Source organism: Candoia aspera, chromosome 1, assembly GCF_035149785.1.
Source record: "Candoia aspera isolate rCanAsp1 chromosome 1, rCanAsp1.hap2, whole genome shotgun sequence".
Classification (NCBI taxonomy): Eukaryota; Metazoa; Chordata; class Lepidosauria; order Squamata; family Boidae; genus Candoia; species Candoia aspera.
The window spans coordinates 60,079,507-60,098,747 of record NC_086153.1 but is presented as its reverse complement, the minus strand read 5'-3'; the positions used below and the strand labels follow the sequence as shown (position 1 = coordinate 60,098,747).

The 19,241-nt window shown below is 39.5% G+C and overlaps 1 protein-coding gene across 1 annotated transcript; it reads right to left on the bottom strand.

Annotated features, from left to right (window-relative positions):
• Positions 1-722: 722 nt before the first annotated feature.
• LOC134488058 (potassium channel subfamily K member 16-like) lies at positions 723-13,945 on the bottom strand. Its single transcript, XM_063290280.1, has 5 exons — positions 13,706-13,945; positions 8,646-8,760; positions 8,009-8,175; positions 4,320-4,485; positions 723-1,236 (listed from the first exon to the last, which is right to left on the bottom strand). The coding sequence occupies exons 1-5, from the start codon at positions 13,916-13,918 to the stop codon at positions 1,013-1,015; spliced, it is 885 nt and encodes a 294-aa protein (XP_063146350.1). The 5' UTR covers positions 13,919-13,945; the 3' UTR covers positions 723-1,012.
• Between the last annotated feature and the right edge of the window lie 5,296 nt (positions 13,946-19,241).

Here is a 19,241-nt window from a genome sequence, read left to right as displayed (position 1 = left end):
TGGCAGAGGATATCTGTGCTACATTTAACTGCCAGTCCAGCTGGCATCAGTACATGGGACAGAGAGGGGGCACCTACTTGTCTTAAGCAGCAGAATGCTTGGAACCCCAGCCCTGGATGATGTACAAATTGTAGCTGAGTTCCATTTTTCCTCCAATCATTTCAGCTGGTAAGTATAACAATTTGAACATTAAAATTGAGCATTTCTAATTGTGTGCATTGTATTCCCAGAGTAAGCACCAAGGCCAGTCTACATTTTGAAATTGATATTTTGGACTCTGAGAATTTTAATCTCTGCCTTGGGATATATTCAGGGAGAAAACCCTGAGAATGTTCAAAGGTCCAGTGTAGATTTCAGGAGAACTGAGTGGCTTGGAGGAAGGACTAACCAGAGTCTGCTAACCTTCGTAGTGAATGTACTGAGGGAAATAAGTTCAGGGTTTGTTTCTTTTTTCTTTTTTCCTTTTTATGGTCTAATAATGGAAGAAGGATAGGAGAAGAAAAGTTCTTGTCATTGAGATCCAGTAGTTTGCAACTATGCCTTGTTTGAAATTTCCTTCACAGATGGAACTAGTAACATATGTACATTTTTCTGCCAGAAAACCTGTTTAACAGATTTTCCTACTTGCTTAAGGGAAACCAGGAAGTGGAGATAATGATGAGCTCGCTTGGAAGAAAAAAAAAAATCTTGATCTCTTCCAATAATATTTTAAAAAATTATTTTGGAACCCAGTGGCCCATAAGCCAACTGATCTAATGATAGGCCTGTTCTAATAATTAGTTCAGTGGGAGATAATTGGTTGAATGGAAAATGTGTAGTAATTATGCTTTCAGTGCATTTTCCTTTTCATTCAGCTGCTTTTTGTACACAAAGGTTTTACTTCTTCTTGGAAAAAAGTCCCTCTATCCTTTATGAAATTACTCAGTCATTATGGGTGGAAGGCAGTATATCATACCCACCCACCTTGAGTGGCCACAGAAGTTCTTCTAAGCTGCCTACCCATGAGTGACACTCAGCTGGGAATATGGATCCTGGGTTGATCAGGATTATCCTCTCCTTTGGAAACAGTTGCTTCTGCTGTCTCTGGATCTGGCTTTTGCCAATTAAGTTGTAGGAATTTCTCCATTAGGTCTGCTCCCAGGTTGAAGATCAGAGCAAGCCAGGCTAAGCCAAAGACAATCCAAATGGCTGCCAAGCTTCGGTACACTGAAATATAGTGCTTGCTAGGATCAGTGCCTATGAAAACAAAGAGGGAAACTTAGTTTCTCCTAGCCAGTGACCTGAAAAAGTATTCTAATCAGCTGAATACAATGCTTCAGAAATGGAATTGCTCTGGAACATATAGGGAGGTGAATTCAGCTCCTTTTTAAAGCAGTACCATATTTTTTCAGACTTCTGCATAAGCCCCCAAAAGGTGCAGCTCCTTTAATGATCAACTTTAAAGACTGATGTTTTAATGAGTCAGTGCATTAAAGCAGCTGAGTCTTATTTCATGTTTGCATGGAAGCCTGAAAAATATATTGCTGCTTTAAAGCAGTGCTGCTGCCACTTATTCAAAATACCTCTTCTGAACCATATTTGAAACATGCACATATATATATACACACACAGCATATATATACACACACACACACATATACATACACACACAAATATATATATGCTGCACTATCATAAGATGAAGAGTAGGCACAGTAACCAGATCACTTTTCCACATATTAGGAGTCTATGAAATGTTCATTATTCTCAGTCTGAAGTGAAAAAAATTATTCCTGCAGAGGGAAATCAGGAATTTGAAGAAGTTCCAGCCTTTTTCATGGCAGGTGGAAGGGATTAAAAAAGGGTGATTGGATCATATGTTATCATACACTGCTGACCCACAGAGGTAAATCAGTTGGCTGGGAAAGGGAATGATTTAGTCACATTGTGAGAACATGGCCATTTTTTTACTTTTGGATGTATAGAATAGATTTGGTGGATTGCCTATGTGAGATAGGGTTTTTTCCCCCTTTTTTTAAGGGAGTTTTTTTCCTTTCAAAAATGCATGTGGTCTGCCTCCTATGTGCAAGTTGATCTGCAACCTCTATCAACTTTCTGAGGCTGTTACTTAACCTCTTAAATGTTGCCACTGGCAGCATGCTTGTAGTCCATATGGAACCATCCTTCTGTATAGCCTCTAATTGTCCTTGGAACTTCCTACTCTAATGAGCTCAGCATCAGAAGCTGCCTCCCTTCAGGTCACTATCTTCAGAACTATCTAGCCTAGCACTGCCTTGTCCAGCTGACATCACTGCCTCAGGGTCTTGGGCAGGAAGAAATATATTTAGTGCATTACCTCCGACTTTTTTTCTGAGAGATCAAGGTAGTGTACATGAGGGTCTCCCTTAATTTCATCCTCACAACAGCCCTGTGATGTTGGTTGGTTGAAAGAGAGTGGCTTGCCTGAAATCACCCAGTGAGCTGCAAGTTCTTGGAAAGACTTGAATCTGGAGTTCTCCAGCCCAAATCCAAAACTATACACTCCCTTGTGCTCTGCTTCTGTCAGTGGGTGATCATAAGGTATCTTCTGCACAAATGCTCCCATTGAATTATTATCTCTCCCACATGAGCTGAAGGAATAAGAGACTAGTGTGGGGTTGCACAGCATCTCAATCTCACCCTTGAACTGATGTTGCAGAAGAACATTTGTCTTCTCAACCTTGGTGCCTTTGAGATGTGTGGACTTCTTGGGCTGGGTGGGGAATTCTGGGAGTTGAAGTCCACACATCTTGAAGTCGCCAAGGTTGAGAAACACTTTTCTCCAGAATAGTTTCACATCTTGCTAGTACAGCATCATGTAAACCAGAAACTCAGGAAGTATGACTCGAAAAAAAAGAGGAAATGAATGTATTTCAAAAAAACTTGTTTGTGGTTATAAAATATAGTTTGTGGCTGATTGTTTTTACATCAGTGGAAATTGTAATGTTTAATTGCAGGTGAAAATGAATGCAAAATAGATGCTGCCCAGTGAGTTGGAGTTTGATTTACTGCAGAAAATCTATCTGGAATAGAGAATAAATTCCTTTTCCTCCAAAATAAATATAATTCAGAACAGACATTTTAGTCTGCATCTATAGAGAGGAAGCAAAGAAACCACAAATGTTTGTCAGTAACACTTTCATTTCTTATTCAGCTGCAGTCAGTTAATGTGAATCCGGTTCTTTTAAAAATATACTGTCCATATTATATGTAGCACATTAAAGTACTCTTGTGTGTGACATGTTTGGAGCCCAATGTTTTGCACCATTTTCTCACTGTGTAGATTACAAAGTCAAGATATGGTCATTTAGTTTAACACAAGTCAATTCAGGCATTATAGTTTGTAAATTATGGTCTGTGGCTTAGCAATGTATGAGAACCAAGCCAGTGATGACTTATTCAACAAATGTTGTGTATACACTCTCTCTGTATATACATATATACACAGACACCACACACACACTATGACTTAGCACCATTCATACATGCTAGAAGAAAACACATGATACTCAATTCATGTGCATTCCAGAGATATTTGTATGGCCAATACTGGAAAGAGATCTGTGCCCTCTTGATATGATTGGTTCTAACCTTAATTTCCCCTGTTAAGACTGGAAGACATTGATTACAGATAAGTGAGAAAACGGGAAGGCGAGCTTCCTCTGCCTATCCAATCCTGTACAATGTATCCCACGCACTTATCACAGTAAACACCAGTTGCAAATAATTACCATTAATTTTAGCTAATTGTCCAATTTATCATTACCATCATGGGTGGTAAATGATTTAATAAGAGCATATTTTAAATTCTAGTCTGTCAATGAAGTGCTTGTTGCAGCCACATGGGGAACTCTCCGTTTTAAAAAAAAGAATTATGTTTTTAAAAAAGCTAAAATCTCATGAGAATTCATTTTCCTTGCATGAGAACTCATGAGGTACAAGAGATGGGATTGCCAAAATACTGTGTGATGCTGCTGAATTCTTACCCATTTTAAAATGTGTTTGAATTTTTTACACGCAGAGATGCTTGCCATGTGCACCTGAGTTTGCTGATTTCTCTTTTAAACTGTCTCAAAAAATGAAGAACCTTGATCCTTGGCTCTTAACAGAGCTGACTGAATGAGTGAATGAACAAGCACATTGTAAACATAATTTACATTCTACAATTGACATGTTCTGGCCATGTTGTGGTAAGTGTCACAGGTTGTTTCACTAGAATTCCTTCTAATCATTACTGATGTGGTGGGCTGGGATAGGGGGTTCTTTTTCTTGCAACACTTAACTATCATTCTTATCATTACCTACTACATAATCTCCAAATCCAATGGTGCTGAGGGTGATAAAGGTGAAGTAGAAGCCTTCTCCATAACTCCAGCCTTCAACGTAACTGAAGATCATTGGTGGAAAAACCAGGAAGAGCAAAGTCCCAGCCGTCAGAAATAATGCCATTGTTAATGTCTGCACCACCTGAGAAACATAAGGATGGAAATGGCTGTTCAGTGGTGCTATGTTTCCATCTAAGACGTGGTTGCAAACTTGTACACTATTTTCACTAGTCCCCAAATGGTGTGTAGCTGAGTTCCAGGGGTGAAAGTCAGTGAGATACATTCATGCCTGGCCTATATAATTACTTTAAAATGTTGACATGCCTATTATCATTTCAGGATACAGTATTTGTTTTTCCATTTGATTATCAAAGAATAGAAATAAGTGTAACAAAATATTACATTCACAAAAATGAAAGCCCCAAATCACAATGGAGATTTGCTCTGCTGTCGTCCTTGCCATGATGCTTAGTGATAGCTAAGGAGGAGCCACAATTGGATATATTTGGTTACATTTCTTTGGTGATCCATTCTTTTTGAGGAAGAGTAGGTTAAGAAATAATTTAAAGGTGTGTGGTGATATCTGATCACCTGTGGGAGCCAACCTTATTGAATTAAAATGTCACCTCTCAAGGATTCTGTGTAAATTAGCAGAGTTTGCAATCCTTTAACCTTACAGAACAAAAGGAAGGGAAAGTAGGCTTCAAGGAGAGAATAGATGTCAACTCTCTTTCCATAAATCACACTTAGACTTCTATATATCATGAGAAACTACAAGGACATTTGGTATAGAAACGTTAACCCAAACATTAACATGCATGAGTTCATGTTCCCATTTCTGTGGACTTCTTTTCTACAGAAAGTGTAGGCCCTGCATCTCTGTCTATACAATGGTAGCTACTTCCCCACAGATTCTTAGCATACTAGCTGGGTAGGCAGCCCAAGTCATAGCCTGTTTGCATCACACAGTAGAATAAATGAGCTAATTTTAAAGCCAGAACATGAGATTGATACCAACTTGAAATAACTCTTTGGTTCAAAGGGGGGTGTGGGGGGGTGAGGAAATGTGTCCATCAGTCATTAAGGTAAAAGCAAAAATTAGAAATCAAGGGGAACTGTGGGACAGCTTGGAAAGATTCTTCGCAGTAGAAAAGGTTGATTGATTGGTGGGCAGCCTCTCATCAGAAAGCATTGTATGGGTATGAGGATGCCAGGATTGGTGAACAGGATTGCTGCTACCTCCAATATCAGTCACTCTGATATGGTGTTTTCATGGAGATGTGGATGAAATTTGTGATTTGTAAGTAGTGTGGGTATGTGACTGGAAGCAAAAGAGGGCTTCTTGGGTGAGGCTTCTTTATGGTATTTCCATAAAAGAGGAAATTCTTCTCTACCTCCCCCCCCCCCCCAAAAAAGCTACAGTCACTGAAAACTGTTCTTCCATACAGATGCTAAATGTGCAGGAACCCTGTCTTTCTTCTGAATACCCTTTCTGCAAGGTAACAACAAATTCAAGATTTCTACCTATCATGATTCTGGATAGCTAGGAATTTTGTTCTACTAAATCAAAACAGAAGAAAATCCAGTTTGAAGGAAGTACTGGAAACTGCCCTTCCCTCTAAATTATGTCCTTAAACCTAGAAAGCATTTTATAGAGGGAAATACCATGAATCATCTACATTTTAAAAATTATGTAATACGAAATTTAGCCTTGTTAAAATGTACACTAAGCATAGTAGACAATGCTGTAAATGACTATTCTCCCAGGCCAGTACATCCTTAACGTCAAAGGCAGAGGGCCAAAGAGTTTTGTAATAATTTTGTCTTCATCTATTTGGGAATTCAGCCAAGCTTTGTACTATTCTTTAGCAGGGCATTCATGATGCCTCTCCCATGTTCCCTGATCCTGGTGTGCAGGTGTGTAACTTAGGAAAAACCCTATCTGTGTTAGTAGGTCAGTTTTCTGATCTGGCATTTCTTTCTGTAAGTATTAAGAAAAATCTTAAGAAACCTCATAATGTTTATATCTTGCAACATAAGGAGTTTTGGTATGCATCTTGCCCTAATTTATGTACTGTAACTCATGTAAATTGCCCAGCAAGCCTTTTTAAAATGCATGGAATCATCCTCTTATTCATGTAAAAGTAATTATCAATATTTGGACACAATGTTCAACAGAGAATGCTTTTTCAGAGGCTGCTGGAGGGGGGGCAGGGAGGGGGGGTTTCCTGCTTTGATGGGAGCAGAATGTCTAAGTTTGCTGCTGATAAATTCATGGTGGAATTCTTTGACATCTCTATATGTGAGGGGGGGTTCACAGACTACCCTCAAGCTTATATGCTCCCGCGTTCCATTTTCTACAGCCATACGTTTAGCTATTATGAAACAGAAGTTGTATGATCATCTGAGCATTTATTATATACTCCTACTCTGTTGCAATCATTTTGTTGCAAAAGCAAGAATTCAGAGACATATTATTATATACTCAGAGCCAAGACATGGCATGGAAACAGATACCAAGGGTGAGGAAAGAGACAGAATGAGTGGCCCTCACTATTCCTGGCTATGCCCTTGTCAGCTGCCTCTTCAGTCTCCTACTTGCATATGGCCTCCAGCAGATTATGCCAAGGCCTTTGATTGGTCAAAGCTGTTTATCTTCCTCCATAGTCCACTAACTTAAATAATATGATGCTGCTTTTTCATATTTGTAACTAGATGGCTATAGTCAGTTAAAGCTCAGAGAAGCATCCACATATTTGACTAGCCAAATTCCCATGGCCTTTTATTCAGGCTACTACTTAAGAGGTAGGATATCTTTATTGTCTCTGATGGCCCACTGAGGTTTGAAAGTATTAGGAAGTAGCACAGAGTTTTCCAACCTGGAGTCCTCCAGCATTTAGGTTATGGAAGTTGTCATCCATCATATCAGATGTTGGAACAACTGAAGTAGCGAAAAAAATGGCTGCTTGTGAGTGCCTGAAAACCCAAAGATAAGGTCATGTGTAAACCTTGTTCTTGAGCCTAATCCCAGGCTTCAGAGAACTATAAAGTCATATCCATAAAGTCAGTTAGAAGAAGTAAGAAGTCTGTCCAGAGTCTGGTTTCTCTTCAGATCCTATAAATCTTTTGCTATCAGTTACTTCAGTTAAGTGGTATGAAGAGAGGAGGCTGTGTAGATGTCTGAAAATCATTATATTAGATAATGATTTATTATATTAGACATACTTTAAAGTTATGTGTGAAACTATCAGGTATTCAGGAATAGTAGAAAAGAGGGATGGAGGAGTTCAAAAGAAGCTGATATGGTGACATTCCTCCCTCTTCCTTGTATTGAACTCTGGGCCTTCTAGGTTTTCTGTGTTGCTTCCTGGTCTTGCTTGTATCCCCAGATGCTGCAACCTAGCCCTTTAAAATGGCTCCATTTCTACAACGTGATACTTTTCTGAAACTTCCAGTTTTAGGTTGTATCAACAGATTATGTCTTCTGGAGCTTTCAGAAAGAATGTATAACTTGATATAACCTGTCACTATCCAAAAGTTCAAATCAACAAAGGCTCCTGATGTCCCTAGACTGGCATGTGTCCAAGATATCCCTCATGTGTCCTATGAATACATAAAATATCCTCGGTAATGTAAGTGTTATAGTGATAAATGAGCAGTTGTACCTGAGCTCGCCCTGGCTTGTGGACCCATCTGTCCAGGTCAATCAGGTGTGCACTGAGTCCTTTCCCCAACTGATTGAGAAATGCCAAATTAAGAGGGACCCCAAACAAAGCATAAAATACACAGAAGACCTGTCCAGCCACTGTACTGGGGGCCAAATTCCCATAACCTGCAAAAAGAAAAGAAATCAAATTCCTTAATGAGACTTAATTTATATGAAAAAATAGTATTATTTTATTAAGAGAACTCTGCTTATTCTTCTTTTATAAGATCCAGCCAAAATTAAACACTTGCAAGATCTTTATGGCTTCTGTGATTGAAAGCAAGGGGACATGAATTTTGGCTGGTTCATGCACTTTCTGATTTCCCTCAGTGCACAAAAGCAGATTTTACAAATACACAACTGATGTTTTGTGTCAAGACAATCAATCACAGAAAAAAATCACATAAAAATGGGTGTGAGCTGAATATATGACTTTTAAAATATACCTTTCAAAGTCTGAAACACTTCTGATGCAATTTGCAACCTGCTTTGTACCATCAGCCACACATGACTCACCTTTCCCCCCAAAATGCTGTGGAAACCTAAATAAGAAAGATCTCCAGGGGTGGGGGGGGGGGAAACTTAGCTCACTTTACCTATGGTAGTGACCACAGTCCCGGCAAAGAAGAAACTATTGCTAAAGTCCCAATTGCTAGGATTGGTTGAATTTCCTTCAGGGTTGACACCTTTCTCCCAGGCTTCCATAATGACCTGTCATGGGAACATTCGTAAGAAAAGGGGAAGAAGAGGATTGTTTAAAACTGGGAGACTATAGTATCTAAGTAGTAAAATGCATTCAGTTCCAAATATTCACTATTGATAGTTTCTTTTGTAGTAATGATGAGAGAACCTGTCATGAGTACTGATGGCGAGCAGGAGGGGGCCTCGATCCAGGGGGGAAAACGCATGCGTAGTACTGAGGAATTAAGCAGCCATTCAAAGAGACACAGATCAGACCCGCCTTAACTTTTGGGATTTATCTGTCTGGGTTTTTCCCACGCTTCTTCAGTTTGTTAGGATTCTGTCTTATGTAGCAGTAATAAACACTAGAGACCTACTCCTCGTCTCAGCGTGATTTCTGACTGTTAGGACAGAACCCATGTTACTCTGCCATAAAATAGGACTGCTAGATGCACTAAGAGTTGTACACAACTCACTATACTCTTTCATTGAGAACCACTGTAAGATAATTGTGTTTTGAGTTGGGGGAGAATTCACACTTCTCAAATGTATACATGAATGAAAGCAAAATAGTTTAGATCTGAATTATTTTCCCAATTTCTGCTATGTAGCTTGCACCTTCTTTTTTTAAAAAAAGATCAATCAAGTGTTAATCTATAAATGGTTAATCTATAAAAATAAGTAGTTTAATGGAAAGTGCACAAAAATTCATAGAGAATGCATATAAATATACAAATGGAAATTTATTTTTAAAAGCTATACTATGAAAACTTTGTATATTAGGGGAAATATTCATGGAAAGTATACAAACATTATATGGATTTTTTATTTAAAGAAATCTCAAATTGATGTAGAATGAATTCAAGATTTTAAAAAATGAGAAACTCAAAAGAATTAAAGGTGGCAGATTCAACTATCATTAGTAGGTATAGCAAGATCTGGAGGGGGCTCTTTCACTGGAGTTTGAAACTGTCTGGATGATTGTGGTTCAACTATATTGGCTGAAACTGTGGGTTGATGGAAGGGATGCAGTACTTGTTTAATACAGAATAATGTATGAAAGGGTTTAGGAAAAGATTGGAATGGTGGGAAATGGGGTGACTGCAAACAGGATCATTTGTAGACAATTTAGGTGTGGTTGTAACAGAAAAGTCTACGTAAGGAGTGATTACCAGTCCCTTATAATGTTAAGCAGGAGAAACACAGGGTTTAAATCCTTGGGAAATAGGTATGCGGAGAGTGAGATTCTTAGACTTTGTACACATTGACCTTAATCATGATTAGGGTCAATTGTATCTGCAATAAACTTAGTGTATCCACACCTCATTCTTGGATTACAGTGAAAGCTCTAGGGTGTGGGTTATATCTCTTAGACAAACATTTAGCAGTGTCTTGAAAGACAGCACTAAGGAAACAGAAGGTCAGTTGTTGATCACAAAGTTTTCCAGCCTTCCCAGGAGAAGCTGAGTTCTATTCTTGATGGCCTGCATTTCTCGTCGTCTGAATAGAGTCACTAGGTTCACAGCTTATGCTAGGCCATAATGTCTTTGCTTGGTGTTGGCTTAGCACTCTGATTGTATCAAATTTGCGCCAAAAGTACTCACTTATTTTTGGTGACATTTAAACTGACTGCAGTAAAAATATTTTCCTACTGTTGCTTCTGAATGTTTTTTCATGGGCCAGTAGCTGCAGTTTTGATCTTCTCTACGATGCTTGTGATGAAACCCTCCAATGCTATCTTGAGGTGTAGCCAGCAAAACTCCTTTGTTATATCTCACTGGAAATTAGAGAGGTGCCAAAAAGGTAACCTAGCACATAAGCCCAGATGCAATGGTTGATGTAAGCAGAAAAAGGGCCATATTGAGTCAGGGTGTTGGCCAAAGTACAATAATACTAAGCAAAACATGATAATAAGGATTCAAACTGGAATGTTGATACTTGGCAAATGCATTATAGTTATGAAGACTTTTATGTTGTAGCTGAAATATTGGTGCCCTCTAGCGTTTTTCTACAGTATCAACGAGCATTGATCAGAGAAAATAATACGCCCAAATGCAGCATGCTTACCTCAGAAAATTGAGTTTTCTTTTAACAACAGCAGTAAATGTGTGGAATTTTCTGAATTTTGGTTTATATTATGGAGAAGAAAATGCTCAGTATTTCAGAGGACATAGTTTATCTTTGGTTGCATAGTTTTTATAAATATGCTGGAAGGGAGGCTGCTGTCATTAAAAACATGGTGTTAGGGAAAATATCAATAATTAGTATTTTGATCAAATGCAAAATTATTGGTTTAAAGCAAGGGCCAAATAAAACATGACACCTTCATATATATATATATATACACACACACACACACACACACACACACACACACATACATACATACAGTATATATATATATATTTAAGAGTAAAGCCATTTTTTCCTCAGAAATGACCAGAATTCTTTAAAAATGAAGGCAAAATTTATATTTTTAAAATCACATCTAGGATGTAATTAATTACTTCATGTGACATTTACCATTTCATCTGCAAATCTTCCTTGCATTCACTCATCTCTAGAAAATGTTCTGTATGACTTAAGTATCAGTAAAGAACTGGAAAACCGTTTATTGGATGGATAAACAGTTTTTATCCATCCCATAAACCCCGAGTGGGGGAGATGGGCAGTAATAAAAATATGCTAGATAAATAAATAAATAAATATCCAGAGCTTTTTGGATTTGGGGCTGGCATTTTTATGTTGATTTTTTTTTTGTTAATTAAACAACATTTATTTCTAATGCCTATAGTTTTATCTTAAGTGATTGCATTGAATGAAGTTGTTCAGAGAGTAGTAGAAGCCTGATTGGAAGCAAGAGAAACTGAACACTTCAATTTAGAGTTTGTAATCAATGGTGAGGACTATTCCCTCATGCATTTAACTCAAAGTAGCTGCAGAGAAAATAAAATGGAAACCTGTAAGCCCTTTAGTAGCTAAGCTGGGAGGCAAAACTGGAAAGGCAGGAGCTCTATGCCCTTGCTATGACTTGTACCATGGTGGAGATGGAGGTGCATTAGGATTAGGGGTGTACCTGTTGGCCCCCCTCAACACCTACAATCTGCTAGGGCTCTCAAAAGTTACAATATAATGAGAAGAATTGCAGTGGGGAGGGGGAAAGACAGCAGAACTAGCTTCAATTTTTTCCCAAGCTAAATGGGAGGAAAAAGCTTCCTTTGCATTACTGCTTCATGAATTGTTAACAGAATATGTGAACAAGGCTTACACATGTAGATCAAGTTCACACATCTTAGTAAGCCATAATGTGTCTGCTTTTGTTTTGCCACCATGCACTGTGGTTTGTAAACCAGGGTGTATGTCTTAAAATCATGCATAAAGCAGGCCATCATAACTTGCTCTATAAAGCTATGGCTTAGTGTGACCAGTGAATCCAGCCATAGAGTGTATTTAGACTTCTTGATATGTGATCTGTATTCACTGTCCTCACAGGGTACATGCCTATGGGTAGCATCCAAAAATTCAGAAATAGAACCAGTGACTTTTATTGTTTTGTTTTATATTTTATTTTATTTTATTTCTATCCTGCCTTTATCATTTTTATAAATAACTCAAGGTGGCGAACTTACCTAATACTCCTTCCTCCTATTTTCCCCACAATAGCAACCCTGTGAGGTGAGTTGGGCTGTGAGAGAGTGACTGGCCCAAGGTCACCCAGCTGGCTTTCAGGCTAAGGTGGGACTAGAACTCCCAGTCTGCTGGTTTCTAGCCTGATGCCTTAACCACTAGACCAGACTCTTTCATCATGTAACCATGATGCTTGGAGTATATATATCACTAATGTAATATAATGTAATGTTCTTCAGGCATTTGCAGGCTGTCACAGACACACCTGTATTGCTGCCATCACATTTTTGCTTGTGGGTTGTAAGTTTTGTTTCTCTGTTGCTGCAGTGATAGGAGTACAGTATCTTCTCAAGAGAAAATGGTCAAAGGGAGTTAATATTTCTTCCAGAGAAACAATCACAATCTTGTTAGCATACTTTACACAAAAATGCCTCCCCCCCACCCCTTAATACAAGCTGCTAAGATGAAGGAGTGTGCTGGGCTCTCAAAAATTGTAATATTGTTGGGAAAATCACTTGGGGGGAGGCAGTGGGGAGAAGACAGCAAAAGCAGCTTCCCAACTTTCTCCAAGTCCAAGGGGAGAGAAAAAGTCCCTGCAAACTCCTGCTTCGTGGGGGAATACTCCAGCTCCAAAGAACTGGAGATCTAAAATAGAATAAATTAATGGAGTTTAATGATCTAATCAGCAATATAATATGTGACTAACCCAGTTTACAACCAAATAAAGAATAAATATTCTCCACTAATGGTGGAGTAGGCTGGCAGAGCACAGTCCTGCTCTTCATCTCCATAGCAATCCCAAGAAAAATGCATGCACTGCTTGGCACAGGTGGGAAGAAAAAAAGGAAGGAGAATTGAAATTGGGATGATGGGAAATCAGAGTATGCATCCAGGAAAAGGTCCATACCCACAAGCACTTATTAGTCAGTCAGACTGTAGGAAGACGCCTTACCATAATAAAAGGCCTCTTCTTCTGTTTCCGTAGCATTTTCATTGGTAAAAGGAAGGTACTAGGAAGATTGAATTATTTCTCAGCAGAGGTTAGGTGCTCTGGCTAGACCACATTGAGAAAAAAAACCTAACTAGCCACAAGTACTGACAGTCAGGAATGAATATTAAATAGTGGGTTTCCCAGCCTGAGTACTTGCTGCTATATGGCTTTCTCTGACTTCCTGACCATTTGGGGTTGGATCTGGTAATCTTTGGAAGACAAACTCTCTTTAGAATGATGGACCAGGCCAGGATTGTCTATACATTAGCCATCCATCCCAGAGATGTAGCTCCATGATAGAATTTATCGTAATATTGGCTTTGTGGGTAGACACTAAAACTGGAGGGTTGTTCTTACCTGCACAAACTGCTCCAGAGCTTGCCGGTCCAGGCACGTATAGTTCTGCAGAAACTTGAGCTTCTCCATTTGGAACTGGTCTCGACTCTGGGCTTCTGCCTGCCTCTCTAGCAGCTGGAACACCATGGCCCCCAGGAGGAGGTAAAAGAGATACCCTAGCACCAGTGTCAGAGTCCAGCTAAGCTGCCGGTTGCACACGGTAAGGTGGGGCATGGCTGGTGGTGGGCAGGCAGAGCTGACCTAGTGGAGTCGAGTGTTATTCCATGGGTTAATGTTCCTCCTCCAAGAGGCATGGAAGAATTGCACAGCTGTCTTTTCAGCGCACACAGCTAAGATCCTGTTTAAACAGCTTGTGAGCATCAGGTCTAGACAACATGAGACTAATGCAAACAGATTTAACCCCCCCACCTCTTATCTTTTCTTCAGTTGGGAGCAGAACCACACCAGTTTGTTGCTGCATTTCAGGCAACAGTGATGCATTTTCGTTAACAATAAGTTAAATAATCAATTCTGTAAGAACTCAGTATTTTTCAGATTTGGGGATGGGCAGATTGGGCTAAAACACCTAGAGATGGACTTAACTAGCACTACTGGAAGGTATTGTACAGCCAGTGTCAAATAACAGGCTAAGCTATAGCAGTACTCTGCAGCTTGATGCCTCCAGATGTGTTGAACATCAACGGCTATAATTCCTAGCTTGATGCAGATTTCCATTTGTTTGTTTGTTTTCTATTTCCACAGTATTATCAACTTGGAACATCATTAATCTCTGCAGTTATCATACAGCACTTATGAGCAGGAACAGGGCATAGCAACCCCCCTGATGACATTTGAACTAGAAACCAAGCATTTTTCCAAAATTTGCACTTGAAAAGTCACATGCAAATGTGAAAAGTTGGCACAGAAGTACTTTGGGGCAACCATGTTTAAATCATTTAAGTGCTGCTAACACTCAAATGTTAGGTTTCTTGCTATCAGGTCCAAGCCCTGTGGAACTGGAAAACCTGAACAGGAATAGAAATCCTTCCCTCCATAGGGAGATGCTAACATAACCTACTCTGTTCCTCACCCACCTGTTCTGAGCACGCATGAGAGAGTGAAGAGCTAAATAAGCAATATGTGTCCCTGGTGCCAAAGTACAGGGGCAATGCGTCCTCTATTATCGCCTATGGTGGAAGTGCTTTGTTGCCATCTAGAAATGTGGTTGCTGTAGGAAAGGACTCTCCGCTTCTCATGTACACAGACACAGCTTCTCGGTGTTGCATATGGCAGCATCTCTTCACATAGAGAAACACTACCTGTAGACTTCAATCTATGCAGAGCCTGTTTTCACATGGACAGCAGGATTTTTTTTTCTACTCCAGCTGATGACAGTTGCGAATATTTATTGTTGTTCATTTAAATATTAATGGACTGCCTGCCATGTAATACATCTCCAAATGGCATACAAAACTGGAAATATCTTTAAATACCTTAACGTGCAAAATGTGGTGGATTTCAGTAATGCTTTTGGTTCTCAAGAAGGAGGGAGCATATTCCATGGCGCGGGGCAAGATAAGAGAAAACACAGTCCAGAGATGGAACGTGGGAAGACTAAGAGGTTCAGAGTAGCCCCACCCTAGAGCCTTCCCAGGTTATTTCCCCTTAGATTAGGTAGACTAGCTTTAGTCTGGCAAGATCCTGTCTATATGGTATGAACAAGTTTGAGAACTGAAGTTTGGCTGGATTGATTCTTTGTCATTCTTTGGCTGGGCCTGACAGAAAAACATATAAAGCACAATGTAATAATTACAAAAACACCCTTGTGCTTTTTCAAAATACTGAGGTGAATACAAACAGATTCTTCATGTGCCTAAATTGTAACCAAGTTGGTATGATGGCTAATGCATGGTGGCTAATGGTGGAACTAGGCTGCAGGCCTTAGACCTCTCCATGTTCTTTCCCCACATGGGGTTGAAGGCATGAATGAATGTAAACCTCTCTAATACATGAAAGGCCCTGTCAACTTTATGGATGGTTTTCACAGAGTCATTCAGATAATGACCATTTTAACTGAATTTTAATATACCCTTGCTTGAGCAATCTGGTTTTCCTGAACTCTAGTGTGCTCCTGTACCCTTCAGTATTGTCTTTTATTTTATTTTTTAAAAGTTTGCTGCCTTTCAAACTGGAATCTTTTGCCAGCTTGGCTCAAAGTCCTGCTGCCTGGTCTAGCCTTAAGAAACAAAACCAAATCAAAGAATCCTAGTTTTGTCCCCTGGCTCTTGATTTCCGTCTTCTGATCTTTGACTGCCCACTCTCAGCTCTTGGCTGTCATGTTCGCCGTTCCAATGTTGCTGGTACATCGTACGTGTTTCATCTGGGAAGGGCGGAGGATTCCATCTCGTGGGGTTGTTATCTGTTGGCTGCTGGGTTGTAATGTGTTTAGGTTATCTCATGTGTTCAAGGTTACTTTCCCAGGACATCAGCAGAAACAGTTACCAGCACCTGGGCTTGGGGAATTTGAAACGGTTGGGCGAGGGGAGGGATTACGTTTTGAGCCGAGGGTTTTTAGTTTGTATTTGGCGCGCTTTTGCTCATTCTCAGCTTTCTCTCTCTGTATTTGCATACTATTCTTCTAATAAATCAGATATCATTAAGTTCCTGCTTGTGAGTCTGAGTCTGTTGGGATAGGCAATCATTACAGGCTTTCTGCAGATTGCTGACCACAGTTCAGGCACTGTAGGGAATAAGGAATATGAGTTTGATGGTCACCTCTCTAATTCACTGGAGTATAAGAAGGTGGAGGAGTTACAGCACACCTTACACAATCAGATGTGCAAGATTCTGTAATTATAGCCAATCTCAATAAAACTAGTTTTATCCCTTTGGGAGTGGAGTTGATTTCCTCATCTCGTCTATCTTGTGGTGCTGACAGGGTTTTTTGTTTTTATTTTGGTTATAATCAGCAATATATCACAAGTTCAGAAGCCAGTAAAGATCAAAATGTTAGACAAGCAAAAGCCAGGCTTGGAACAAAGGTATCAATAAACCCAGTTTATCACACAACAAGTGTTGAGCACAGCATTTCTGGTATATTGTTCAAGGTTACAAGTCTTTTCAGCTTTTCCTCTCTTTTTTTCTCCTTTTCAGGCGTTTATTTCTAACTATTACTATTATATTTTATTTTATTTTATTTCTTTTTCTTTTTCTTTCTTTTTCTAGTAGCTGGTCACAGAGCATATATAATAATAATAATAATAATAATAATAATAATAATAATAATAATAATAATAATAATAATAATAATAATAATAATATATTAAACTTGTAACCTGCCCAAGTCTCAGCAATTCTTAAACAAACAAACCAACAAACCAGCAAGTCCAGCCAATCCTAAGTCAGCATCAATCAATATTACGTGCAAGTGAGGGAGAGACTCCAGTTGTTTGCAGCTCTGAGAAGCCATAACATATAGGTTTAAATGACAACTTAGGGCCAGTTCCTTAGGGGCCCAGGTCCTGATAATCTTGTTTGGCAGTGGGGCCAGCATTTGGCTCATCAGGCCCTTATTCTTCAAGGACTCTCTTTCAGGGGCTCCTTATAACTTGCCAATTATGCTTTCATTCATAGACACTCTCTAGGGCCAGGAAGATGTCAAGAAGAGTCACCCAATTCTTAGTCACAGGCAATGGTTATATATTTAAAAATTTTAAGAAGCAGTGCATACACACACATACATACAATGGTTATACAGTTAAAAATTTTAAGAAGCAATATATATAAAATAAAAATACAGCTCCAGTAGTCTGAAGGAAACAGGAAGAAAAAATCAAGAAGCAGTGCAATGCGCATGTTTTCACAACCAGTCAGATTCATTCTGATTAATTCATTCTGTTAACCATTTGGAAGTGTTTGTATAGAAAGGCAGCATGTAAGTTTACTACAAGGAAGGAAGGGAAGGAGGAAGGAGAGGTGTTGGCGGTCAGCCTTAGCGGAATGACTGACACCAGAGGGGCTTTATTTAGTGAAATCCAACGTCCAGTGGCTATTAAAAGCATCCGGGATCTTTGAATTACTAGCACTCCCTCATTCAGTTCTGGACATCACATTAGCCAGAATTTCGTAGCTGAAACCAAAGCCTGCTTGCTGGTGTAGAAACAAATCCATTTAGTCAGATGAATGGCAGGGATCTCTAATGTGTTTTGACAGGATTATTATCTCTAATGACAGAAATAAAGTACCATGTTAAAAGCATGTTAAAATAGCAGGCACCACAAATCAATTAATGGGAAATAAAATATATCACAGGTGCTTTAAAAAGAAAAAGAACAAAGACTCCTGCATAAAATATGTCAGGAGATGGTTTAATAATCAGGTTTCAGTTGAGGAGGACAAGGAAAAATACTTGTTTTTAACAAGTATTGTTAAATATTGTCTAGGCAAGAGAGAAAATGGATATGCCAGAGAAAGGCCCGAGGATTAAATTAAACCACACAGTCCTAAATGTTTATTCAGAAGAGCCTAATTTTAAAATTAGTGGGGGTTCAACCCAGGTAAGTGGGCATAAGGTTGCAACGTAAATGCCAAATTTCATTGCCATTGTGAAGTTCTTGGTGCTCTCTGAGCTTGGTTGTTTGCTTGCAGACGTTCCATTACCCAACAAGGTAACATCATCTCCACAACCAAGGGAACGGTCAAAGGCGCTGAGCCGCCAGCAGGAATGTGGGCAGGGCCAGCAGCTCAGAAAGGACCCTCCCTAGTTTCTTGGGCTGTAAAGGAGATGGGGAGAAATGTAGTTTCAGACTTGCAAGATTCTATTAAGATAACCTTACAATAAAGTAGAATTAGCTCATCTGGCTGTGTTTCCTGTCTGGTGTACCCTGAAAGGCTGACATACCTCAATCACCACTTGTTTAGACTTCTGCAATATGCTGTATGTGGGGCTGCCTTTGGAGACAACCTGGAAACTGCAGCTTGTAGAAAATGTGGCAGCAAGGTGATTGACAGGACGGCCCCACCAGTACAGAAGAACACAATACCAAAGTCACTGCAGTAGTTGTCAGTATGCTTCTGCATCCAATTCAAAGGGCTGGTCATTCCTATAAAGCCCTAAACAATGCAGCACCAAGATACATCAGGCAACACCTTGCTAGAATCAGATCTGGTCCTGTCATCAAGAGCGTGTTGCCAGTTCTCTTCCCCCATGAGGTTCATGGGTAGTAGGTAAGACAGCAGGCCTTCTCTGTAATAGCCCAACCACAGGGCACACTCTCCCCCTAACACTATGCACAGCCCCCACCTTGCTGCCATTCTGTAAACAGGTTAAAGCTGTGTTATTCCAATGCACTTTCAGTTCCAGCCATTATATCTAACTGTAGGTGCCTATCTGGAGTTTTATTGAAGTTTTATCTTTGCCGTCTGGACTTAGTTTTTGTTTCTGATTTAGTTATTTATTACTAGGCTTCTTGCTGTGTTTTCTTTTTATTTGAGGCTGTATGCTGTCCAGATTCCTTTGGGGTTGAGGTGGGTTATAAGTACTGCTAAATGAATGAAT

Bases quoted from the DNA above. Each gene is read 5' to 3' on its own strand.
- LOC134488058 (XM_063290280.1), bottom strand. From the start codon at position 13,918: ATGCCCCACCTTACCGTGTGCAACCGGCAGCTTAGCTGGACTCTGACA. The intron at 8,761-13,705 runs GTAAGAACAACC...TTCCCATGACAG, and splicing joins CTCTGGAGCAGTTTGTGCAG to GTCATTATGGAAGCCTGGGA. The intron at 8,176-8,645 runs GTAAAGTGAGCT...TTCTTTTTGCAG, and splicing joins GACTGTGGTCACTACCATAG to GTTATGGGAATTTGGCCCCC.